This window comes from Mizuhopecten yessoensis, unplaced genomic scaffold, assembly GCF_002113885.1.
Source record: "Mizuhopecten yessoensis strain PY_sf001 unplaced genomic scaffold, ASM211388v2 scaffold715959, whole genome shotgun sequence".
Classification (NCBI taxonomy): domain Eukaryota; kingdom Metazoa; phylum Mollusca; class Bivalvia; order Pectinida; family Pectinidae; genus Mizuhopecten; species Mizuhopecten yessoensis.
The window spans coordinates 1-26,267 of NW_018479877.1; the positions used below are offsets into that span (position 1 = coordinate 1).

At 37.4% G+C, this 26,267-nt stretch overlaps 2 protein-coding genes across 2 annotated transcripts; one reads left to right on the plus strand and one right to left on the minus strand.

The window, feature by feature from the left end:
• The first annotated feature begins 7,699 nt into the window (after positions 1-7,699).
• On the plus strand, positions 7,700-12,940 carry LOC110441441 (probable RNA-binding protein EIF1AD). The gene is made up of 5 exons (XM_021484573.1): positions 7,700-7,997; positions 9,266-9,407; positions 10,687-10,795; positions 11,322-11,430; positions 12,056-12,940. Exons 2-5 carry the CDS (start codon positions 9,321-9,323, stop codon positions 12,228-12,230), a joined length of 480 nt encoding a protein of 159 aa, XP_021340248.1. The 5' UTR covers positions 7,700-7,997; positions 9,266-9,320; the 3' UTR covers positions 12,231-12,940.
• Positions 12,941-18,085: 5,145 nt separating this feature from the next.
• LOC110441438 (uncharacterized protein C20orf85 homolog) lies at positions 18,086-21,433 on the minus strand. Its single transcript, XM_021484570.1, has 3 exons — positions 21,318-21,433; positions 19,007-19,091; positions 18,086-18,522 (listed from the first exon to the last, which is right to left on the minus strand). Exons 1-3 carry the CDS (start codon positions 21,377-21,379, stop codon positions 18,283-18,285), a joined length of 387 nt encoding a protein of 128 aa, XP_021340245.1. The 5' UTR covers positions 21,380-21,433; the 3' UTR covers positions 18,086-18,282.
• Positions 21,434-26,267: the final 4,834 nt, after the last annotated feature.

Consider the following 26,267-nt stretch of genomic DNA (forward strand, 5'->3'; position numbering starts at 1 on the left):
AAGGTGAGGAATAGTTAAATCAAGGTGAGGAATAATAAAATCAAGTTGAGGAATAGTTAAATCAAGATGAGGAATAGTTAAATCAAGATGAGGAATAGTTAAATCAAGGTGAGGAATAATAAAATCAAGGTGAGGAATAGTTAAATCAAGGTGAGGAATAGTTAAATCAAGGTGAGGAATAGTTAAATCAAGGTGAGGAATAATAAAATCAAGGTGAGGAATAGTTAAATCAAGGTGAGGAATANAGTTAAATCAAGGTGAGGAATAATAAAATCAAGGTGAGGAATAATCAAATCAAGGTGAGGAATAGTTAAATCAAGGTGAGGAATAATAAAATCAAGGTGAGGAATAGTTAAATCAGGTTGAGGAATAGTTAAATCAAGGTGAGGAATAGTTAAATCAAGATGAGGAGTAGTGTAATTGAGATAATAAATTGTTATTAAGGTTAGGTACAATGAGATTGAGATTGGGAAACAGTGTAATTAAATGTGAGGAACAGTCTTAAACGTGATAGCTTTTCATATTTGTGCGGGTTTTTTTCAAATCATTGTGAACATGTTCAATAAGGTGGTTAATCAGTTTTGAAATATGTTATATCAAAGTGTTACTTTCTACATAAACACTGTACGTATTAATTAAACGTTTCAAGACCGACCAGTCCCTTTGGTGATGTATACAACTTGAATGCTCTGTTCCCCAACTTGATGACACTGTTCCTCATCTCAATTCCAATGTTTCCTATCTTGATTACACAGTTTTAACCTTGCAAACATGCATTGTTCCCAACCTCAATTACACATCAATTTCGTAAGATTCGGGGAGACTGCCAAGACAACAATACACCAGGGAGGGATTTAGGATTGGGCTCAGACTTAGGAAATGCGTGTGGACTTGGGACGAAGACTGGTCTTCCCAGATATCGTCCAAACAAAGCTACGCCCGGATATCCTGCTCTGGTCACAGAAAGAGAAGAGGATGATCATTGCAGAGCTGACCATTCCTTTGGAAGAACGATGCGAGGAGGCGCACGAGCGCAAGAGGGGAAAGTACGCCAGTCTTGCTGATGATGTGAGGGCAAAGGGATGGAGTGTTTTAGTCTTCCCTGTCGAGATGGGATGCAGGGGGTTCCCGGCACAATCCACGTGGATGCTGTACACGGTATTGGGCATCAGGGAAAGAGACCGAAGAGCAGTCATGCAACGACTCTCAACAAAGGCAGAGAAGTCGTCTAGTTTGCCCTGGTGGAGGAGAGAAGACACGAACTGGATGCCATCCGACGACGGGCAGTGATTTGGACAATCACTGTCGACTCGCCACCTTTAGGGCGTTCCAGGATAGGAGTCAAAACGCCCCGTGAGAGGTGGTCCTGGCCGATGACGTCGGTGGATATTGCAATCAAGCGATTGTATAAAGGTACTGGAGATTGATATAAATAGTATCAATGCTTTAAAGACATCTTTCCAAAACAGATTCTTACAGTTATTGTGACATATTGAAATTTATTCAGTACCATATAGACAAAATAAGATCATCAACAGAAGTTCTAAGAATACTTTGCCATTTACTTGGACTTGTTTAGGGTCTGCCACGTTAACTTCAATAAAAAGACTTTACATGTAACATTTTTAAACCTCCATCGACGTATTTTTTTACAGTTATATCTCTTTTTACTTTATCTATTTTACTTTTCCATAGAAAACAGTACAGTTCTGTGTTCAACTTTTTCAGGACATTCTCATCTTGGTTTGGCAAAGAGATAAAGAGATGATTAAACTGAGAAATTAATAGTGCCTTTATAATATGAATTCTACCTATTGGAGTCAAAATTATTCTTTCCCAAGTTATAATGAGTGCCTTTATCTTAATTAGTTTTTAACTCACCTGCCCGAAGGGCAAGTGAGCTTATGCCGTGGTGCAGCGTCTGTCATCTGTCGTCAACTTTTTACTGTAAACAACCTCTTTACAATAACCAATGATATTTGTCCAGTAACATGCTGGGATGGAGGGCTACCAAGTTTGTTCAAATAAATGACCTGGACTTATATTCAAGGTCGAAGGTGTCAAATATGTTTAAAACCCTCAAACATTTTTTTCTCAATAACCAAAAGGCCTATGATGATGATATTTGGCCAGAAGCATGCTGGGATGAAGAGCTACCAAATTTAATATTTGTCCAGTAGCAAGCTGAGATGAAGGGCTACCAAGATTGTTCAAATGAATGACCTGGACGTATATTCAAGGTCGAAGGTGTCACATATGTTTAAAACCCTTAAACAACTTATTCTCAATAACCAAAAGGCCTAGGATGAGGACATTTGGCCAGTAGCATGCTATGATGAAGAGCTAACAAGTGTGTTCAAATGAATGACCTTCGTCCATTTTCAAGATCACAGGGCTCAAATATGTTAAAATCTTTTAACGACTTCTTCTCAATTACCAAGAGGCCTAGGATTATGATATTTGTCCAGTTACATGCTGGGATGGAGGGCCACCAAATTTGTTCAAATGCACGACCTTGACTCAAGTTCAATATCGCAGGTGTCAAATATGTTAAAAAAACTTTAAACAACTTCTTCTCAATAACCAAAAGGCCTAGGGTGATGCTATTGGGCCATTAACAAGCAGAGATGAAGTACTACCAAGTCTGTTAAAATGAATGGCCCTCGCCCATTTTCAAGGTCACAGGGATCAAATAAGTTTAAATCTTTAAATGACTTGTTCTGAATAAACATTGGTCCAGTGTAATGATATTTGGTCAGAAGCATGCTGGGATGGAAGCTATACATTCTGTTCAACCTAATGTCCTTGTTCGACTTTCAAGGTCACGTGTGTCATATGTTTAAATATTTTAATAGGGTCTAATGAATGAAACACTGATATTTTCCCTGTAGCTGTATTTTAGTCTATTTCAAAGATTACAAGTGTGATATTATATGTAAATACTAGGTGATCGATTCAGGCCCATTGGGCCTCTTGTTTGTCATAATTTATTTTAGGTTTTAGGTGTAGGTCCACATGAAACTCAATGCCTAAAAGTATATATTTTTTTATTTCCCCACTGTACACTTTTTGCAAAAGATTTTAGTTCATCAATTGATTCTTTAAATGATCTTTTGCCTCATTTAAAATCAGTGAAGTTTCATCAGCATATTGAGACAGTAATATAGGACTATTATCAATATCAATACCTTTTATTAGGGCTTTTCACCAAAGTGAAAAGACCTCTTGTTTTTGTTCGGCTGCTTTTTCTCGGTACTATTATTCTTCTGCAATAATTTTGTGGCCACTTAATCTTTTTGATTGGTAGCAGATATTTTTAAAGACCTTCAGGTATGTTATTGGTCATGATGGGAAGGTGTTATTGCAACATGTTCATGTAGGTCAAAACTCCAATATGGCCGCCATGACGTCATATTTCACAATCTTTAAACGGCCATAACTCACGGACCGTTCTTCATACAGCATTTATGCAATTATATTATTTGAAGATTTTATTCGGGCTATTTTTTTCCTTATCATATGTTATCATAAAAATGTCAAATAAATATCCCTTCCCTTCCTGTCGGGTCAAAGGTCACCAGTTTTTCAACTTTTTAATTTTTCAAGTTTACGTTTATCGTTAACAACCTACACTATTTTGAATATTTCCTTTGATCTTTTTATAGAGCCGACATTATGTTAAATCTATTTTTTTTACAAAAGTCTATGATGGAAATTTCATTTAAAAACAATAGAAAGGTTTCCTCAGATATCCAACCAAATTTGGTAACACATTTGACTTAATTGAAAAAAATAAAATGGGCGCCATGACGTCATATCGGTTTTAACTCATTAATGGCTGAAGACGTCAAGCTCATCTTTGGATATATCTCGAAGAACAACAATAGAAAACGTTTTCTAAGTAAACATTTTTTTGTCAAAGGTCAAATTTCGATTTCCGGTAGGGGTTAATGTTCAAAAACACTATTTTGGGTAAAACTTCAAAAAAACATCTTAAGTTCTACGAGGTTAAGATTCTTGATATTGGATATCCAAGATGCTGAGAAGTTAAAGATATCAAGGTTGAACAAATGGTTGACCTTCTTTACCTATCAAGGCAACAAAGGTCATAATGTTAAAAATATCAAATTTCTTAAATCCGGAATATTTCGAAAATTGTTCGATAGATTCCCTTTATATTCAAGTGTGTTGTGGAGGAAAACACCAATGCACATGTTTTCGAAAAGAAAAGTTGACCAAGTCCAGTTTTGAGCTACAATGTAGCACATATGAAATTTGAACTCTAAATATGCAGTTAAAGGGCGGTAAGAAGGTCTGACTAAGAAGGCAATTTTTTTGTAAATATAAACAACAACGGGAGGTTGCAAGTCCAGGGGAAATGCAAAACAAAATATATAGTGGATGTGAAGGCAAATAAATTATGTTCGGCTCAGCCAGGTTAAACTAATTTTATCCATTTTTTTAACCCACCTTTTATTTGTAGCCTTTCGCTATATAATAGCAGGCACTCTCGGCCGAGCAGTGCGAGCCGTTATAGCAACACATGTACGGAAAGTACGGGAAAATGAGAGTGAATTGATGCTATGCTATATGAAGGCTTCAAAAACTTTGGTCCTTCCGGTCCTACAGGCTCGCAAAAAACGGCAACATGTAATGCTCCGTGCCTGCATTGATGTTCCTTTTTTGCCCAAACAATTAATTTGATATTTTCAATGAATACATTGTATTTTTGTCGTATCTCCGGCAGTTTTTTATGTTCAGAAACAATCCTACATTTTTTTACAAGTCGAAGTTACTGATCAAATCCTTTGATGTCGTACATGTTATTTGGATATTTTCATTTTTCTCGAAATGAAAATTGTTTCAATGTAGTACTTGCGCTTGGTTATTTGTCCTTAGCTTCAAAATGAAATCAATTGATACTGATAAGTCCGTATCTATATACCAGTCATACGTATTTTGCTGTTTGTGAAATGATGAATTGATGCTCACAACATGTTGTGACGCGACTGTGACGTCACTGTTAACACGCATCATCGTAGGGTTGACAATACATTCACTGAAGTCAACCCGAATTATCTGCAGCTTTACCACATGATTAAGAATATTTTGATTTTGTTCATGTTTGCTTTGTAACTACATTGTAGGCAGATTTACATAAAGGATATCTTTGAAGTGACGTTAGTGTACGTATTTTCTTGCATTTATGCTACTTTTAAAAAGTTCTTCTGAAGTAATTTCCTTACAATTATCAAATAAAAAGAAATTTGTTTCTGTATATTCAAATACAACGATATTTTTTCTGCACTTTCATCTCAGAATACTGTCATTTTTTCCGTTACTTGATTTAACACAATATGATTTATTATAGAAAAGGCGCATTTTGCTGCGCCATTTGCTTCTTCACCTTACCAAATTATTTTGGAGAAAAATATGCAGTGAATTCTCTTACAGTACATTAATAATTGTGTATATGTTTTTGTTACAATGTATGTGATTACTATTGGCATCAGAATAATACTGAATGAAAAACAGTGGAAATACCACATTAAATAAACAGTAAATTATACTTATGGATGGTATAAATAGATGTAGCTTCACGAAGATCATTACATTTAAAGCCATAGGCAACTTTTTTCCGTTAAGTATCAGTGCATTCCGGTACCATCTGAAGAAAGCAAACAGGAATATTAATGCTAAACATTATTTTTGACTCCATACAACCGCTGATTGGAAACCTTGTTCTGATGTATTGAGGCAATCCAGAATATCAATAAAAATGTTTTCGACATTGCTATTTGATAATTGTTTCTAGATCATTTAAAATTCTGAGATGTCTATCATGCATGATCACAGGTTATTGAAAGCCATTCATTTTGTTGTCCAGTTCATATAGCGAAAAGAAACAGAAAAGCTAACGGGTCTTATAATCCTCCGCAGACTGTCTTCATTGAAATTGATACGATTGCCCAGTATAAAACGTCATTATCACTTTTAAACAGACTGATTTTAATCAAAAAGGAATGTCCATTGAAAAATAGAATTAAGTAATTACAGATAAAAAAACAACCTATGAACTTTTTTTTTTAAGTTTTGTATCATCGCAACAGCTAAGTAAAGAAAGATGAAGGAATAAACAGGTAAAGGTCATGATATTCCAGTATGGACGGCAGATCGAGTTTGGTTAATTATTCCAATGCAGATGACATCTAGATGAGTGATTTAATATCGCTAATATTTAATGTGTATGTGTTTCTAAGGTGCTTTTAAAAACAACGAACCAGGGCTGATCTAGTGCGGGAGGGTTCAATATGGGGTTAGGGACAAGAAGCCGAGGCAAGTTCGGCCCCGGGATAATTCCAGCCAATCCATATATTTGAGGTCTTGAGCAAATATTTATAATTTAGAGGGTCTTAGCAGTATACATAAATGCTTAATATTGACTTTCGTATTGCTTTGATACACGATTTTTTTAAAATACCAATTTGGGTCAGGTTCGTCCGTTGACACCGGGGAAGGTACGGTCCATATAGGATACATGGAAAGCCGTTGAATATGATGTTGCATGAACTGTGACGTCATAATTAAGCTGATTCCAACGTGGACCGAACTTAAACAAGGGCCGGGCACATTCGGTCATCCAATCATCCGACATGAAAAAGTTAAATGTTTCTCCAAATACGGAAGTTAATTTGCCCTTTTGTTATTATTTTATGAAAAACATTGAATATCTATATATATATATCCATATATACAACATTTGATATACATGTAGCACCCTATCTATAGCTAACATAAGCCACTCTAAGCGCTTTACAGTACATATATATACAATTAATACAATTAGCATATGCCGCATTAATTCAATACATTTTTATGGGGAATTCGCAGGAGCTGCCTTATCAGGCGCAAACTACTAGTCCTATGCCACCTGGCTAATATCTCCCCGTGTGTTTATGCCTGCTTGTGTGCTGGAAATGTAATGTGGTCTGTTTGTGTCGGGAGCATGATTCCAACGGTATCATTTATAGTGCCACCTCGCTTGATTGTTACAGCACAGATACCGCAACATCCACCCCAGACTAATGTATACTCCACTTGGGTTGTTGGAGTTGCATGGGCAGGAGAAAAACTCTTTCTCTGAATATTCATGCGTACGACGACTTCGGGGATCGAACCCCGGCCGCGTGGAAGGCTGGGTGTGTTAACAACTCGACCAGTCCGCCTATATTGATATTAATTATAACTCTTCAAATCCAAGGTAATTTTAACATATGACATATTGTTCAGAACGACTTAAATAATTGCCCCTGTCCCAATATGGGGACATATTTTGAAATAAAATCCCACATACTGACAGGGGTTAATGGAGGGATGTGGGATCCTGAATTATGCGAGGACTGGATGTTCACTCTGCTGACAGAGCATAAAATAACTGTAAAAATTAAATTATGGAGGGAAAAAGTAAGTTCATGTGTATGTGTGCCCGCTGTAATATCGTATCAATCAAGCTAAAAGCACATAGTTCTGTAAAAAATAACGTGTACTTAAAAGATTTATTTCATCAATATGTAGTTGAACAGAACTTGTCTCCACGTGTTCATATCCGGAAAAATATAACGGTATATGCTTCTAAAATTAGAAAATATTGCTTGTTTTCAGTGGAACGTTTGAATCGGTACCTTATTAACAGACCCTTTAGAAGCGTATCATTGACTTTAGTTTCAGTTTGAGAAACGAAGTAGTGTGCTGCGTTACAGTTGGTGTACTGTGTGATATTGTAGACATCAAGTCTAGTGAAATTTAGGGTTGTAGCGGGTTTCATATCCTTGATCGAAACCACGAAAATTGATATCACAAAGATAACGGGATTGCGTGTATAGATATTGTTGTTTCACAGTCACGGCACGTGTGAACATCGTGTGCAAATAGCTAAATATTGCACCATTCACAAAACTTTTGACCGACACGACTGACTTGTTAAAGTAAACACTCAGGTTTGTATGATTGAGCATATTAAATTGTAAATAAAATGCTACATATGTTGCGAATGTGAGAACTGTCAACAGTAATGGCATTTTCTAAAATAGAATTTATTTTACAGATGTCTGGTGTGGGAGATATATATCTGTCAAAATGTTCAAAGTCTGGTGTCCGGGCCAGATGATACTCGGGCTAACAGTTTAAAACGTTTGTTTACGTGCCAAAAGTCTTTAATATGATTTATTATATGACAGGTGCTAATTCCCAGCCCTGATTAGAGGAGCGACGTCATGTGACGAGTCTGTAAATATGTTATGAATAGAAAATTGTTACAGACCGCTATTAAAAATAGATCTAGGTAATTTCCCAGCCAGATTGTAATTCTGTTACCAATCACACTACTGAATTCAACTACAAATTAATTATCTCATCAAATTCTGAACTATGTGAATATTAATGATGTCGATTGTGCAAATAATTTGGACTTAAAATTAAATATCACATGAACTGAATGTGAAATTCAATTTTTGTATATGTTATTTTGTATTTGAAGCCCTTCACTCTGTGATTCCAAAATGGTCCATGCAATCCATTTGTTTACGACAAAAAAAATAATTAATCTCATTGTAAAATGTCATATAATAAGACAATTGTGGACTTCAGTTTCGGTCTATCCCTGATTTACGGACCTGATCTGAACAATATTCACCTCGGCCGAATAATTGTATAATATTGAAACGTCTTGTAAACGTACCGAAAGGATGTAGGACAGAACATGCAGCTTTATCATGATTTATTTTATATTTGAAGTTTTGTCCTAGTTATCAAAGGAAGTTACATCAATACATGTGTTTGTATTAGGACATTGACACTACTAATTGAAAGTGTTAACAGATGTGGCAAATATCAAAGTAACTGGGAAGAAATTCCATAAATTGGTGATTCAAATAACACATAAAAGACTATAGAGTCCTATAAACATATATGTATAATTTTGCTGGTATTGAGCTAAATCATTTTCTTAAATAGTTTGTTGGCATGTCCACTTGTAGCAGTGTAATTTGTTTGACAAAACATTTTGCTGGAGTCTTAATTAGTATTTGATCAATGTAATAAATTATTTTAATTAATTGAATTTCTATATATTCTCCAGCATTGGCAGAGTTTTTGGCTTGTCCTCAAAGGATTATTTTGTGTATCCTCTTTGTATCTCTTATTTGAGTAGTATTGAGATTGTTGTGGCATTTTTGTTGTTAATTTCTGTATTTTTTTCTGTCTTCAGATATAGTTTTCAAGGCTTTTGCTGGAAAAGGATGTGCTATTAATAAGTTAAAGAGATGTCAAAAGCAACGAAAAGAAAACATGTTACCAAGGAAGTTCTAGATGATTTTATCCTCCCAGAAGATGGCCAGCAAATTGTGAAGGTATATAAATTATGAAAAGTTTGCACTGGATGAATTCCGTCTTTCCTTCTTGCAGAGTTATCTGCTCTTGATAGCAGGTATTGATTGTTACGTCATTAGTTTGTGTGAGAAAATAACGTTGTTTTCTCAAAAAGTGATGATGTTACTTTCACAAAAAAATGACGTAACAATCAATTCCTGCTATCAAGAGCAGATAACTCTGCAATACGAAAAGACGGAATATCAGCATTGTGTTCACATTTACATTTTGTTGTTTTCCTTTTACAATTTCACCTTGATTCAAATCACTATTCACTTACGTAAATTACCCGGCATGACTGTGATATCATTACCTGTAGTCCTAGCTGGTATTATTGGAAACTTAATTTTGTCGTGTAAGTGCTGTCGTTATTGCAAAATAGTTATAGCTTACAAAATACTGGCAGCAAGCAATGGTGAATAGCCTCTGAATCTGATCCAGAATTTGAAGTTTTAGGTTTGGGTTAGAAACTTGGAAGGTAGATGTAGGTAGGAAAAAGTGTTTTATTTAGTTCTACAAATGTAACTTTCTTTTTCTTCAATTAAACACTTTAAAAACATTTGATAATTTACATTGATAAGGTACACTGTCAGATGACTTTTCTTATCTTTTGGTTAAAGCAGACACAATGGCATGGATGACTGACTAAATTACTGGAATTTAAAACCTCAATTTTAAAGATATTATTTGAAATTCAAGATTTCATTCAAATAATTTGAGCAGGGTTTTTTGAAAGTCAGTCAGATTATGGCAAACAATCAATATTTTATCTTGGCCTTATTTAAGTAGTCAAAAGATGATTTGGTATAACTTTGTATGGTAGCTCTGTAAAAGATATATATTACTTCATTGATGTGAAACAGGCAAAAACTTAGCTCTGTAATCAATAGGGTAACTTATTTACCTTTCTTATCAAACATCCATGTTTTTTGACATCCTGTCATATTTAACATGCAGTTGTTTTGTTTCATTACAAACTGACATTAAAAACTGACAAGAGATTTAACTACATATATTCCCATAAAATATACTACAAGATATATATTACTTCATTGATGTGAGACAGGCAAAAACTTCTGACGTAAACGATTTTGACACATTCAGCTTATACTCATTGGTGGTATGTATAAAGTACACATGCAAAATTAAGGATATATGTTATTTGTTAAGCTAAAAGGAACGAAAATATATCTAATACTAATATTTGGTAACTTGTCTGTTTCTTTGCTTTATTTTTTATATATTGTTTTATAAACACAGGTAACAGCAGGCAAAGGAAACAATCTGCATGAAGTGGAATCTCAAAATCAAGACAAGTTCTTGGTCAGCATGCCAACTAAGTTTAGGAAAAATGTGTGGATAAAAAGAGGTAAGTCAGCATATAGTTCAGTTGTCTCCCTTGGACTGCCATTATTATACAGTTTGTGTGCTTACGCTACTTAAATATCTATAGGTTTGTTTATTGATAAAACCAGTCTTTATAAAAAAAAATGTCAATTTAAAACTTGAGTTTATTTAAACATATGTTCTCTGTTTCTTTTTGATGTTTTAACTGACTTTAAGTCAAATTGTTGAACTTGGGAATGTCTAGTGGTACATTCAATTGTGCACTTGCCTGACAACAAGGCTGCAGCTGCACTTACATCCAAACAAACAAGAGTAATAAGTATGAACTGGAACAATTTGTTTCATTATTGTAACAAACTTAATAAACTCAGAAGTTCATAAATAATTGATGGATTTACAACAACCATAACTTTAACATGACAAATACTTTACAATTGTTTCAACGCAAATGTATATTACATCATATCAATATTTAGAGGTATAACACACACATGTGCTCATACCTTCTTCCTAAATATGTACATAATATGGTTAAATGTTCATTGTAGGAGACTTTGTCCTGGTACAGCCTATTGAGGAGGGAGACAAAGTTAAGGCGGAGATTGTAACAATTTTGTACAAAGAGCAAATTAAGTACATCAAGAGCGAAGGACTGTGGTATGTTTGTGTTTAAATAGTAAAAAAGATTAATTTGCACATCATCCCCCCCCCAACTGGAATTTACATGTAGAGTATGAGTAAGCCATGCTAGGCCTAGGTGTCCTGGTAGTAACGGTGATTATCAGACTTACCACTCGGACAACTGTCCTGACTGTGTGAAAATTATAAAGAATGAGGAGAATTTAAAACCACACCCATTCTTGTTCTAAGAGGGTAAAGTAATCACAGATAAATACAGAAATCTGTTTCTTAAACTTTGTGTTGAATAGAAAAATTGATAAAACTTAAAACATATTTTGATTTAAGCACTGTTTGAGTACATGTAGATCTAGAGTGAATAATACCAATCCTGTCACTGGGCACAGGGCCTTGTTTAAATTTAAACCCGATGAACCTTATTATATCCCCTGCAATGAAGTTCTTAAAAGTCTTGAATCAGATTTTCTTGCATCTCGGACAAAGATATCCCATGTCACACCCCATGCTAGATTTTTCGATCTCATCCAATCTGTGGTACGTATACCTTTACGGAACATTTCAAAGAATTTTTACACAGCAATGTATTCATGCTTTAATGGCTCGAAATTAACAATCTGCATCATAATATTCTGTTTTCTCTCAGGCCGGCTGTGTTTGAAAGTGAGGAGACTAAAAGCAACAGTATGATTTCTGACGACCTCCTGCCTCCCAGCGACGACTCTGACGAGGACAATACATGTGACAGTGTTATGAACATTAACAGGAAGCAGGTCGCTGTGTACGACGAGAGCGATGAAAGTGACGATGAAGACGGCTGAGATGGATCTCAACAAGTCTTTTAATTTTGACTCCTACTTATTTGAACACCGGGACAATATCAATGTAATGATATACAATGTAGCATGTATTTGATACACATATGATATGTGCAAAAACAACACATGATATTGCCAATCATATGTGCAAAAACAACACATGATATTGCCAATCATATGTGCAAAAACAACACATGATATTGCCAATCATATGTGCAAAAACAACACATGATATTGCCAATCATATGTGCAAAAACAACACATGATATTGCCAATCATATGTGCAAAAACAACACATGATATTGCCAATCATATGTGCAAAAACAACACATGATATTGCCAATCATATGTGCAAAAACAACACATGATATTGCCAATCATATGTGCAAAAACAACACATGATATTGCCAATCATATGTGCAAAAACAACACATGATATTGCCAATCATATGTGCAAAAACAACACATGATATTGCCAATCATATGTGCAAAAACAACACATGATATTGCCAATATGTATGTATATATATGTACACTGTACATTGGGTATGTAATAAATGTGTTATTTTGAATGGCCTTTTTCGAAATTGCAAATGAAATTATTTAGCTGCTGTCAATGCAGCTGCACATTAAATTGTTCCAATTGTATTGACAACATCGGAAATTACTCCAACAATGTTAGAGGTTTTAAACGGCGAAAAACTTTTGACAGGCGTCGCAGTCGGCAAAATCATATCCGATTGAAAAAAGGCCGACCAGATGCCTCTCATGTTATGGGAGTACATCGGAAATCTGCTTATTATGGCACTATGAAAGTGCCGTGAGTGTGCTGCTGTGTTATATACATCATTGTAAATTGAATCTATTTCTCTGATATTTCTCCCCCACAGTTGACCAATGCTGATCCTACACTTAATCCATGTTAGATGTTGTAAAGGAAATCTAAATGCATAAAAATACCTAATCAAGGGAGGTAACTATCGGAAACAACTCATTTAGGTTGCAGCTTTCGTTTTAAACAAGGGATAATACTCTAATTCAATCCACCAAACAGTTCTAAGTTGGAACTACATGTATTTGCAAACAACATGTACTCTACGCCATTAATAAACAGTTCCTTAAACCCTTATGAATAGACGTTTTTACAGTTCTCACAGTTGCCTAGAAAGAATGAGAGACTGTATTGAATTGTTTTAGATTGGTTAAAACTTAAAACATTTAGTTTAATAATTTAAGTCATGTCATGTGTTTTTGAATTGTGATGTGTCAGTTTGCCAGGTAATGTACTAGTAATTGTCTCAATCTGGATTGGTGACTAGTACATGGGTGTATGATGATGTCATGTGGCTATTGGTGGACCCATGAAGCATTTATGAGGATATTTATGAGGATATTCTTGTTAAAATATCAATTTTGTCAATATAATAAATCATATCCTCGTTGAATGGTTCTTGTTTATCACCGATTATATGTTATCATGTATGTTCCATAACTCCCAACCAGTCTAATAAACACAATTGTATGTGATGTCTTAAAAGGGATTCACACCTTGATCCTAATAGAACACAGGAATCGTCTGTATAATGTTACTCTGCCGACACAAATATATAAAACATTCTTGTTATCCATGATTTGCTGGAGAACCTCCTGACAAAACTAGATTTCTGATTTCAGGACATACCGGTAGGCCTATATGTCATTGTTTGTTTTCTACCAATACATTTGGTACAATTTGTCGGACAAATAAAATTGTTGACTTTGATTTTTGTTTCTTGTCTAGAATCATTGCAGTCACTATAACATTTTTTCAGACATGAAAAGTTTGAGTAAATTTCCAGAATAGTTCCCTACCAGTTTCATTACTCCCTTTTTCATTAGTTGATTGTTGTCTTATCTTCCTGTAATTAAATTCATAACACCATGCTTCTATACCTCATACACGGGTATGTCCGATCACCTGACTGTTAGTCATTTACAATTTGTACCATTCTTGTTCCTACCACGTCAAGGTGAAGGTTGCAGCAAGGAGTCCAATGTCGCATCATTGTAAAGTTAAAAAATAATTCTATTTAACTTCTTCAATCATTTATTTTATATGAGTTGATGATGTATATCGCGAGCTCATTATTGTTCTCTAATGGTCACAATCACAGTATGTATTATGGGTTATAGGAGTGTCAATGTAAAGCATATTGGGGCATTACTTATTTCTGAAAGTATGATGCTTTTTTAGAATCTGCACCTCAAAGACCAAGGTCACAAGAAGAGTTGAAAGGTCAAATAGTCGTAAAGCTACTTCTAAATGGAAGCTAATATATCATGGAAGCTAATATATCGGAAGATGCTAGTAACTAAGTAAATTTGTGTGTTCTGATGAATGACTAAACAGTGCCATGGCACCCAGGGGCATGATATTTGCTACATCTATGTTTGGACACCTTAGTTTAGGTCCAAATATAGCTGTAATGAATTTGCAAGTCCCTGTTAAACATGTAATTTAGCTTGCTCTTTTCAACATATACTAAAATTAAAGGGGTTTAAAGAAACTTACCACACTAGGCTAGCAACGAAATTGTTACAGTAGGTACATGTATGTTTGGATAGGTCCCCATGTGATCGACCACCTAAAGGACAGATTGTGGAAGTGCCGTTCATGTTCAAACCAACTCCTTGTCGTGGTAGAGTCATATAGTCGGTCACATGGGTGAACTGGTTGACGCAGTGCTACTTTTTTCCCGAAAGTGTTCAACAAAAAAACTCACTGGAGCCTGCAAAACATTCTCAGTAAGCACGGGATAGGAGGTAACACCCTCAAATACATGAAGATGGAGTTTCCTCACAAGCAGGTGTTGAACATGAAAAATGAAGTTGAACAATTAACTAATGAGGGATATCTCAAAAACAAACATTTCTTACTGCATCGATTTTTAGCTCGCCTGGTACCGCAGCGTCTGTCGTCCGTCCGTCCGTCTGTCAACTTTTCCTTTAAAACGCTACTAGTCATGAACGACTTAGTAGATTTTGACCAAATTTGATAAGAAGCATCCTTGGGGAAAGGGGAACCAATTTTGTATAAATGGTGGGTCTGGACCCCTTGGGGCTGAGGGGAGGGGCCCAATAGGGGAAACAAAGCATAAAGGGCTGAGGGGCGGGGCCCAATAGGGGAAATATAGCAAATTCTTTAAAATCCTTCTTCTGTAGGAATGAAAGGATTTGTTCCATATTTAGTAAGAAGCATCCTTGGGTGAAGGGGAACCAATTTTGTATAAACCGTGGGTCTGGCCCCCCAAGGGCCTGAGGGGCGGGGCCAAATAGGGGAAACAGCAAATTATTCTTCAAAATCCTTCTTCTTCTGTAGGAATGAAAGGATTTGGTCCATAATTGGTCACAAGCATTCTTTGGTGAAGGGGAACCAATTTTGTATAAACAGTGGGTCTGGCCCCCCCCCTGAGGGCTGAGGGGTGGGGCCCAATAGGGGAAATATAGCAAATTCTTTAAAATCCTCCTTCTTCTGTAGGAAGTAGGAATGAAAGAATATTTGGTAAGAAGCATCCTTGGATGAAGGGGAACCAATTTTGTATAAACCACAGGTCTGGCCCCCCTGAGGGCTAAGGGGCGGGGCCCAATATCCTTTTTTGCTCACCTGCCCGAAGGGCAAGTGAGCTTATGTTATGGTGCAGCGTCCGTCGTCCGGCCTTCCGTCCGTCCGGTGTCCGTCTGTACGGCGTCAACTTTTTACTTTAAACAACTTCTTCTCAATAACCGAAAGGCCCAGGGTACTGATATTAGGCCTGTAGCATGTTGGGATGAAGGGCTACCAAGTTTGTTCAAATGAATGATCTTGACCCACCTTCAAGGTGACTGGGGTCCGATGTCTTAAAATCTTCAAACAACTTCTTTACAATAACCAAAAGGCCCAGGGTACTTATATTGGGCCTGTAGCATGCTGGGATGAAGGCCAACCAAGTTTGTTCAAATGAATGACCTTGACCCACTTTCAAGGTCACTGGAGTCAGATGTCTTAAAATCTTCAAACAACTTCTTCTCAATAACCAAAAGGCCAAGGGTACTTATATTGGGCCTGTAGCATGCTGGGATGAAGGGCTACCAAGTTTGTTAAAATGAACGATCTTGACCAACTTTCAAGGTCAAAGGGGTCAAATGTCTTAAAATCTTCAAACGCCTTCTTCTCAATAACCAAAATGCCCAGGGTACTGATATTGGGCCTGTAGCATGCTGGGATGAAGGGCTACCAAGTTTGTTCAAATGAATGACCTTGACCAGCTTTCAAGGTCACAGGGGTCAAATGTTTTAAAATCTTCAAACAACTTCTCAATAACCAAAAGGCCCAGGGTACTGAAATTAGGCCTGTAGCATGCTGGGATGAAGGACTACCAAGTTTNTGTATTTTAGTCCACTTTTAAGATTACAAGTGTGAGATTAATACCAGGTGAGCGATGCAGGCCCATTGGGCCTCTTGTTTTTCTGTAGGAATGAAAGGATTTGGATTTGTTCCATATTTGGTCTAAAGCATCCTTGGGTAAAGGGGAACCAATGTTGTATAAACCGTAGGTCTGGCCCCCCAGGGGCCTAAAGGCGGTCCCAATAGAGGAAACATAGCAAATTTTCCTCAAAATCCTTCTTCTATAGGAATGAAAGGATTTGGTCCATATTTGGTGTGGAGCATCCTTGGGTAAAGGGGAACCAATTTTGTATAAATGGTGGGTGTGGCCCCCCTGAGACCTGAGGGGCGGGGCCCAATAGGGGAAATAGATGTTTTATAATCCTTCTTCTACCATAGGGATTAAGGAATATTATCCTAATTTAGTCTGGAGCATCCTTGGGCAAAAGGGACCTTATTTCGTATAAAGAGGAGTGTGCCCCCCTTGGGGCAGAAGGGAAGGGCCCAATAGAGGAAACATAGCAAATTCTTCAATGGCAGGATTTTGTCAAAATTTGGTATGAAGCACCCTTGAGTGAAGGGGAACCAATTTTGTATAAACGGTGTGTCTGACCCCCCTAGAGGCAGAGAGGCAGGGCCCAATAGGGGAAATAGAGGTAAACCTAAAATCTTTCTTCTACCATAGGGATTAAGGGATTGTATCCTAATTTAGTCTGGAGCATCCTCGGGTCAAGGGGACTCAATTTTGTATAATCGGTGGGTATGACCCCTTAGGGCATAGGGGTGGGGCTCTGTTTGAAGTTTGTTCTTGCTATATCTCAAGTACTGGATGGATCTTTCTGAAATTTCATATGTACTTACAGCATGCGCACCTACCATGGAGTGTTATATCTTTACTTCATACCAATTGTCTTAAACATATATTCAGGTGAGCGATACAGGCCCTCTGGGCCTCTTGTTTTATGTAGAGATACTGTAAGTTGACATATTTTATCCGTTTCATATCTTTTCCGTTTAAGAAGAAATGCATTACTCGTTGCTATGTAAAATTAGTTTCTTTTAAATCCAACCAGACGTGTTTTAATGCGCTAAAGCAAATGTCAAGATATTGTTTCATATAGCAACATTAACCTTGACTTTGTGTGTTAAATACCGAAGCGTGAATTGTTTAGGCTTCCTTAGTACTTAACCTCTTTGTTGCGTTATAATGTAAATATAATCTACTCTAGCAGAGATGACGTCATTGCGCTGCGAATGCTTCTATTGCGACTACTTCTACTTCTAAATGGTAATGACCAAGTTGAAGATAATGTCATGTGGGAGAAAGCGATTTAGTCGATTCCGAGAAACCCAAAATGATATATACATGTATATATCAATTTTATTTTGAGGGTACAGTGACTTGACCTTAAGTGAACAGTCAAGGTCAATGTTTAACAGAACACTACCTGTTTGGTATAGGGTGTATTTATTCTATATAAAATAATATTAATGTGATACTAATTGCCACGTAAATGACGAATGTAACAAGCCTTGTTGTTATGCACACTACCGGCAGGGAACAAATGTAGCTACATTTTTCAAAACATATATGTTCTTATCTATCTTGGCCTCTTCAGAACCTTTTCGTTGCTTCTGTTGCTATGGTGCACTCTACTGTGGCCGTAACTGCCGAAGAATGCGACATTGACCCCGGGTGTCTGGCCCATATTTATCGAGCTGGTGGCTAGGCCTTGTGACCTTCCAGCCGATCTGCTGTGCCGTTGTCACAGGGAAGCCAAGTTGTCTGCCCTTGGGTTTGTTGATAGGGGGGAGTTTGTTGGTCTGGAAGCGGGAGTATGGAGTCCTCGGCCGGCACACTGGGGTTGGTAGTCCTTTTAACTGGCGGCCCATCTGTCCAAAATATAAGATAACAAAATATAAAATGTTGTATTATCTGTTTTGTAATTAAAGCTAATTTGGCTAGGAAGTTGTAAAGAGCATGGATGCATTGTTTACAGAAGGGATGAGATCGGCGCAAATGTACATGATTGTTGATATTTTGAACGATAAGAACATCATCCCATTAATGACTACCTTAAGTTCAAGTCGACATATATGTATTTATAACTGCTAACACTCACTATTTAGGAGGAGACTTCAGATTTTGGACCATAAAATTAAGCGTTTTCAATCTGAATTTGTTCAACATTTTTCTATTTTCTAAGATCTGATGATTTCACCTGAAAGTACAGCACAAAAGATGCCATTAAAAAGTGTTATTGTTTCCTAGGGTGTTAACACACATTTAAGCGACGTTTTTATTTCTGTGCGCGAGAAATCTCCCCTATGGAAAGTTTAAACAGTTGGCAAGTATGTGTAATTTACTGTGACTTACCGACTCGTACTCGTGTATGAGGAAGCCCCATTTTGCTGGCCATCTCAGTCTCTGGGATATGTTCTCGTGACGAACGTGATCCTTCCTGAAGACGAATTTCAACAGAGGAAACATAATCAGAGAGAAAATATATATAACGGACCGCTGCATCAATGGCTGAAAAAAACCATAGGACCTCTGATTTAATGACTAAAAACAGAAAGATGCGGGTAGCCATAGAAGGCGAATTCTCTGAAGAGGCCACTGTTGAGTCAGGTGTCCGTTAAGGAACAGTACTAGGACCCCTACTTTTCCTATACCACACAAACAGTCTGGCTTTTCGCAGCCGACTGCCTACTTTATAGAGAAATCATCTCAAACAAGGACCGTTTAGCACTTCAAGACGACCTTAAACAGCTTTAAACTTGGGCTGCAAACATCAATAAATTGAAAAGTATATAACGGAGAGGGGCGCGTTTCATCCAAAGAGACTACACAGAACAAGGGAAGAGGGATTTATGATAAAACTCCTCAAAAATTTACAACTCCTTCACTAGCATCAAGACGAAAACAACAGATATTAACATTCTATTGTAAAATCGTGGAGGAGCAAAGACTTAATTAATTTACAGCGTGAAAAAAGGAAAACACGGCAGCGTAAATTCCAGGACTGCGAGACATCAAGACCAATTCCAAATTCAATCGGACACAATAACAGAACAGTCATAATACCAAACAGCAACACGGAACAATACAGAAACTCATTCTTTGAGCGACAGCCACAGCTTGGAACGACCTGGACGACATCACAGTTGGGGCGCAAGGAAGAGAGGCATCAACTCCTACCAACTGGGGTTAACCGAAGCTAAGTATCGCATGCGCACTTTTTAGTTAACCCCCTCCGCATTAAAGCCATTTTGGTCGATGTGGAGAATAACAACATTTTATGGTTATTTTGTACCATTTTCAATTCACTAATATATTCAATACTTTTATAATGACCCGATCGTTTTCAAAACTTAACAATAACATGACCATAATACAATTATTATCAATAACATGACAATTATACAACTATTATCAATAACATGACCATTATACAATTATTATCAATAACATGACCATTATACAATTATTATCAATAATCATTATCAATAACATGACCATTATACAATTATTATCAATAACATGACATACATAGGAGGATGAGGTAGCTATACCTTTACAACATACATGTACAAATACATCTAAATAGTGAAATTGATTATTCCAGGCACAGACTTATAAAATGTATCTATTACATGAAAATACATAATAGGCGCGGGTGGCTACCCAGGGATTCCAAGTGGTTGGGCCAATCCCTACCGACAAAGTTTCCGTGGATATGTATACCTCTCAAGTCAACAGAGGTAAATTCAAATGGATATTTTTTGACTTCAGATACATATTGACCTAAATGTCGTATATGATAATACATATAAATAGAAGTATATTTAGCAATTATACAGTAACGACGTATATATCAAGGGCGGATCCAGGATTTCCTAAAAGGGGGGGGGGGGGTGCCGAGAAATAGTCAAAGGTGTGCTGCCGAAGGCAGCGCCCCGAGGGCGTAGCGCGTAGCGCGAGTTGGGGGAGGGTAAGGGAGGGGGTATTCCCCCTCCCGTAACGGGGGTTTGGGGGATTTCCCCACAAAAAAAATGCACTTTTTACAATACATTTTTTTTTAATCAAATAATTTAAACCAGAATTTTAACATTTTATATTTCCGTAAGTATTCTAGAGGATAGCGTCTCGGTTCAAAATATACCATTGCACTACTAGTAGATTGTTTTACATCGTTGCTACATTTACGTAGCCGTAGCCACAACAATGTCAAAACGATGGAAGCACAACGTAAGTTTTGGTATTTTTCTCGTTGATTACATAAACTTAGTCATTATTTTGTGAACGGTAAAGCACACCCGAGTTCGAAGAGGTGAGCAGTTAATACCGGTTTGGATTTTGTATAAGGGACGTTTTGGCTGTTTTGCTCATAAAATGTGTTAGTTTACACATCAAAACGCTTATTTGAAGATTTTAAATCTTATCTATTTTAATACAATTACGAAACAAGTTATATTGGCTTATTTCAGTCACTATTGTTGGACCGGACGGTAGCGCGCAGGGGGTGTTAATCTAGGAGGAAACCCCCAGTCCCCAGAGAAAACCAACGTGATCTGGCAGATGGTCGTTACATTTTCTCTTTCTCCTGTTACTATACCAATCCTTTTCGTTAATGTTTCATATTACCTCAAAATAAACAAGATATACGAATAATTAAGCCACTTACCATATTTCGTCATTGTGCACAAAATTCAGATGCTGTGTAATTTTCTTCTCTTTCGACCCCATCACTTCCCGTTGCTACACACGACAGGAAGCAATATGCTGATAAGGAATGGTGACGTCACAATATTGCTGACGTCACGATGTAACAATTAACATTAAAGGTACCACGTGACGTAGACCAATATAAGCCACGTTTCTTAGTGCTAACTCTAAAGTCCTACGACTGACAGGAAATGTCTATGTATCATATTCAACATGTTTCCTTGTAGTGGATGGTGTAAGATTGTCAGTGAAGATGATGGAGGTAAAACGTTACGACACTTGTACCGTTTCCTATTTTGAACGACATGTATGAAGCGCTTCACTTGTACTGTCTTTCTTAAGGATGTCTAACATCAAAATATATTGTAACTCTTGTATCTTTTTTTTATCGACAGCTCTTTGATTGTACAGTGTATTTCTCCATATATACATAGGAAATGGGTGGTGGAAGGGGTTACTTTAATTTGTTCAATATATTCTTAATTTATTTTACGACAATTATGAAACAAATTAATTATTGCGGCTTAATAATATTGATCACTCGAGCATTGAACTCCGGCCGCCCCGATGAAAGGCTAGCGTACGCGTGTTATCTACTGCGCCACCTGACCGATCTGGCGTAGCATAAGTCCCTACTCAGCGGTCCGCAAAACTCCATTTTGCCTTTATTATTTATACCCAAATGAATTATGTTATCATCTGTAATAATATCATACAAGTATGTATATGTGTACCAGCGTTTAATAAGATGACATGCAAAGAGCTCTTCATATTTCGAGCTACGCTTGTATTTATGTATGGTAGCTCATTCTTATTGTCAGCATTGGAAACATTATAGTAGACTTGGCTGGGTGTCTAACACGAGGTGGTTTAATTAGTTTTAATATACCTCTACTTTATTTATTACGAGAGGTGGGCGGAGCTTCAGTGTGTATCGGTATGATAAAGATAGATACTAGAGACAAGGTCTATTTCCCGAGGCGAACCCGAGGGAAATAGGCATGGTCAAGGGACACCAGAAACTGCTATATCCCTCAACCCCATACTTTAACTGTAGGAAAGTGGTGGGGGTGGGGGGCATATAGTGTTGCCCATGTCCACGTTCCACGTATCACGTACCATGTCCAGTCGCGTCATGTCCCGATTCAATGTAAACCGGCACTTAGCAACGTCATTTCTTTCACGGATTTTCGTCAAACGTTATAAAAAGGTCATGAATGAGTACACAGGGACCTGAGAATATGAGGTTAACATGCAGTGTTGGCGGTTTAGCGAAAAAATGGCAGTACTACTTCCAGCCAATCACACCACGGGTCTGGGCACGCGGATGACGTCAATCTCATTTATATTAAAAGAAGTGGCAGGTTGATTGCGAAAAACTTTGAAACTCTGAAAAGGGCGTGTGATTTTAGAGGAAACGGAGTTCATGTCCGCGGAAGGAGAATCCATTTTACGTGCATATATGAGAATTTTAAAAGAACAAATATCAATCTTTCCAACTGTTTATATAATACGATATTTCGACAACGAAAGCGTTCCTCCCTTCTCGTATATATGCTCATTGGGCCGTGGTGTAATTTTTACCGAAAGTCGATCCAAATCCGTAATACATGTGAAATTACTCTGACCACCTTAGTATAGGTCCAAATATAGCTCTAACAAATTCTCAGGTTCCTGTGCTTTGAGCCAATCGGGAACCGTCGGCACTTTCAGCAAAGCACATTTGTGCGACCTACCGAAGAAGAGCTCACAAAGGGAGATAAAATGAAGAACATGAAATGCAAACGACACTTCTCATCTCATTACCTTTGACTTTGGGTAAGTCTGTTTTATATAAATGATAAAAACATGATCTTTATTTGAAAAAAAATAAAAATAAAAAATTATCTAATGCCATATTATAACTTGTCAACCCTCAAAAACCCATTGTCACACTCGGCTTCGCCTCGAGTGACAATGGTTTTCTCGGGTTGACAATGTTCACTGTCACCTGCTAATGAATGTCATATTTATATAGTGATCAAATGATATCCAGATCAATGCAGGCTCATTCAATAATTTGAAATTTGGCTGATATCAAGTTTAAGTGAGGTTTCAGTTTTAAGGCCTTTAGCCGTTTTCAGTTAACAATATTTAATATTGGGGTTAAAATATCCATATTACTAATGATAATCGGTGGTCGGGTGGTGCAGTGGATAGCGCACTTGCCTTTCACCAAGGCGGCAGGAGTCCGATTCCCCAATCGGACGTGAAAAGGTATGGGTTTACCTGCCCGATTACGTGGGTTTTCTCCGGGTACTCCGGTTTCCTCCCACAATAAGACCCCCCGCGCGCTAACATCCGGGCTAACAAGAGTGATTAATATAAGTTGAAATAACTTGTTTCGTAATTGTTGCAAAATAAAGAAAGTTTATTTATTTACATGTACTAATGATAATTTTCCCGCTCTATATTGGATTTTGATATCTTTGTAGTAACTTTGTTACATTCCCCCATTTTTTGTCAGTAGGTATTTTATAGAAATATAGATACGATCTGACATACCTTGACCTGTTTAAGCGGCAACAGTTTGTATGTGGAATGATAACCCTTGTCCTTAGTAAGCAAATCAAATATTTTGTAACTTGGTAACAAGTGCTTGCTGATTATCTATTGAAAGAAAAGATGCAAAACACCGTTAGAATTACACATATTTTTTTTATAAACGCACATTAAAACATTAACTAGACAATGGGTAGTACACAAACACATTCCAGCCATGCCTGCGTCATTTGATTTCCGTCGTATCTGTTAAACAATGCGGATGCGTTAGTTACACAACATGGGTAACAAACAGAGCGTAACCGTAAAGATTGATGGCTGTGAGGTTAGGGAGACACAGGAAGATCGATTCTTGTTTTGACAAAAAAGTCTAGGTCACTTAAGAAAAATTAAAGTCTATTATTGAAGGAGACTTAAACTCATTCTGGTGGACGGTACATCCAATCGGAACGGAAAATACTAGGAAATCAGCCTCTAGTTCCGTCACTGGGAAAACTTATTTAATTACACACCTTCCCTATATATCCCACTAACATCTATAAACACAATAGTGATTTGATAAAACCTATGCAATCTGTCCAGATTTCGAACGTATTTCAAACAGAATATTGATCCATATGTTTTATATAGAAAAATTACCAGAGCGCGACTTGCGCACATTACTCATGTACGTTTGCTAAGGGCTAAATACCAACCCTATTGTTGTTTCACCTGTGATAATCCTCCACTGTTGAACATATCATGGTCACGAGGAGTACTAGTGATCTGAAATAGGTTGGTGATATTTATTAGCTCACCTGGTCCGAAGGACCAAGGTGAGCTTATGCCATACCGTTGCGTCCGTCGTCCGTCCGTCCGTCAACAATTCCACTGATTGGAATTCAACTAAATTTGACTGGAGGCATCCCTAGGTGGTGGGGGATTCAAAATTGTACAAATGGTGGGGCTGACCTCTCAGGGGGCTGAGGGGCGGGGCCAAAAGCGGGCAATTTGGCTATATTGCTTTAAGCGCCTTCTTCTATGGAACAAAGAAGTGGATATCAACCATATTTGACTGGAAGCATCCCTAGGTAGTAGAGATTCAAAATTGTACAAATGAAGGGTCTGACCCTTCAAGGGGCTGAGGGGCGGGGCCAAAAGGGGACAATTTGGCTATATTGCTACAAACGACTTCTTCTGTAGAACTATGCACTGGATATCAATCATATTTCATCAAAAGCATTCATGGGAGGCAGGGATTCAAAATTATGGTGTGGCTGACCCCTCAGGGGGCTGAGGGGCGGGGCCAAAAGTTATTTTTGGCTATACTGCTTTAAGCGACTTCTTCTCTGGAACTAAGTAATGGATATCAACCTATTTGACTGAAAGCATCCCTAGGTGGTGGAGATTCAAAATTGTATAAATGATGGGTCTGACCCTTCAAGGGGCTGAGGGGCGGGACCAAAAAGGGGCAATTTGGCTATATTGCTACAAACAACTTCTTCTGTAGAACTATTCACTGGATATCAATCATATTTGATCAAAAGCATTCAGTTGAGATCCCCACCCTATAACCATATATGCAATTGCTGAGCATAAGGAGATGAATGCACATATGCTTCCAGGATGGCCTTGAGGACTACCCCACCCTTGGAGACGTTACCCATGGGTCATAACTTCGAAACGGTTAAGATCCCCACCCCAAAACTATATATATAATTGTGTGGCATTAAGAGACGAATTCAGTCATGATATTAGAATTGACCCCAGTGTCTGCCCTACCCTTGCAGACTTAATCCCTGGGTCATAGCTTTGAAACGGTTGAGATCCCACCCCAAAACTATAAATACAAATGATGGGCAAAAAGAGACAAATGCAGTCACGATATTAGAATTGATCCTGGGGTCTGGCCACAACCCTAGGGACCTAGTTTCTGAGTCAAAGCTTGGAAACAGTTGAGATCCCCACCCCATAACCATACATAAAATTGCTGGGCATGAAGAATCTAATACAGATATGCTACAAGGATTGGCCTTGGGGTCTGGCATATTCCCTTGATCTCATACGGAGAAGATTTTGCCATGATTGCTTTGGTATCCAGGTGAGCGATACAGGCCCCCTGGGCCTCTTGTATTAAATATATACAGAAAATAGGCCCCTATAATAGCGTTTACACTACTAGCATACTTTTAAAATGAACAACTTGCAAATTTTAACCTTTTGAGTTTCTTTCTAGGCCCATAATGACCTCGTATCGAAGGGTTGTTAAGACTTATCAAACAACCCATCATACCATTGTCACTCGATGAAAGTTTATTTATGTCATGTTCAAAAGAAGTTTTCCATAAGAATCACACGTTGCCTTTCAATTTACAGATTTTAGCTGCTC

Coding starts and splice junctions, on each gene's coding strand:
- LOC110441441 (XM_021484573.1), top strand. CDS start 9,321: ATGTCAAAAGCAACGAAAAGAAAACATGTTACCAAGGAAGTTCTAGAT. Junction 9,408..10,686: donor ATGGCCAGCAAATTGTGAAG/GTATATAAATTA, acceptor TTATAAACACAG/GTAACAGCAGGCAAAGGAAA. Junction 11,431..12,055: donor ATCAAGAGCGAAGGACTGTG/GTATGTTTGTGT, acceptor GTTTTCTCTCAG/GCCGGCTGTGTTTGAAAGTG.
- LOC110441438 (XM_021484570.1), bottom strand. CDS start 21,379: ATGGGGTCGAAAGAGAAGAAAATTACACAGCATCTGAATTTTGTGCAC. Junction 19,092..21,317: donor GTGCACAATGACGAAATATG/GTAAGTGGCTTA, acceptor ATTCGTCTTCAG/GAAGGATCACGTTCGTCACG. Junction 18,523..19,006: donor TCATACACGAGTACGAGTCG/GTAAGTCACAGT, acceptor TATTTTGGACAG/ATGGGCCGCCAGTTAAAAGG.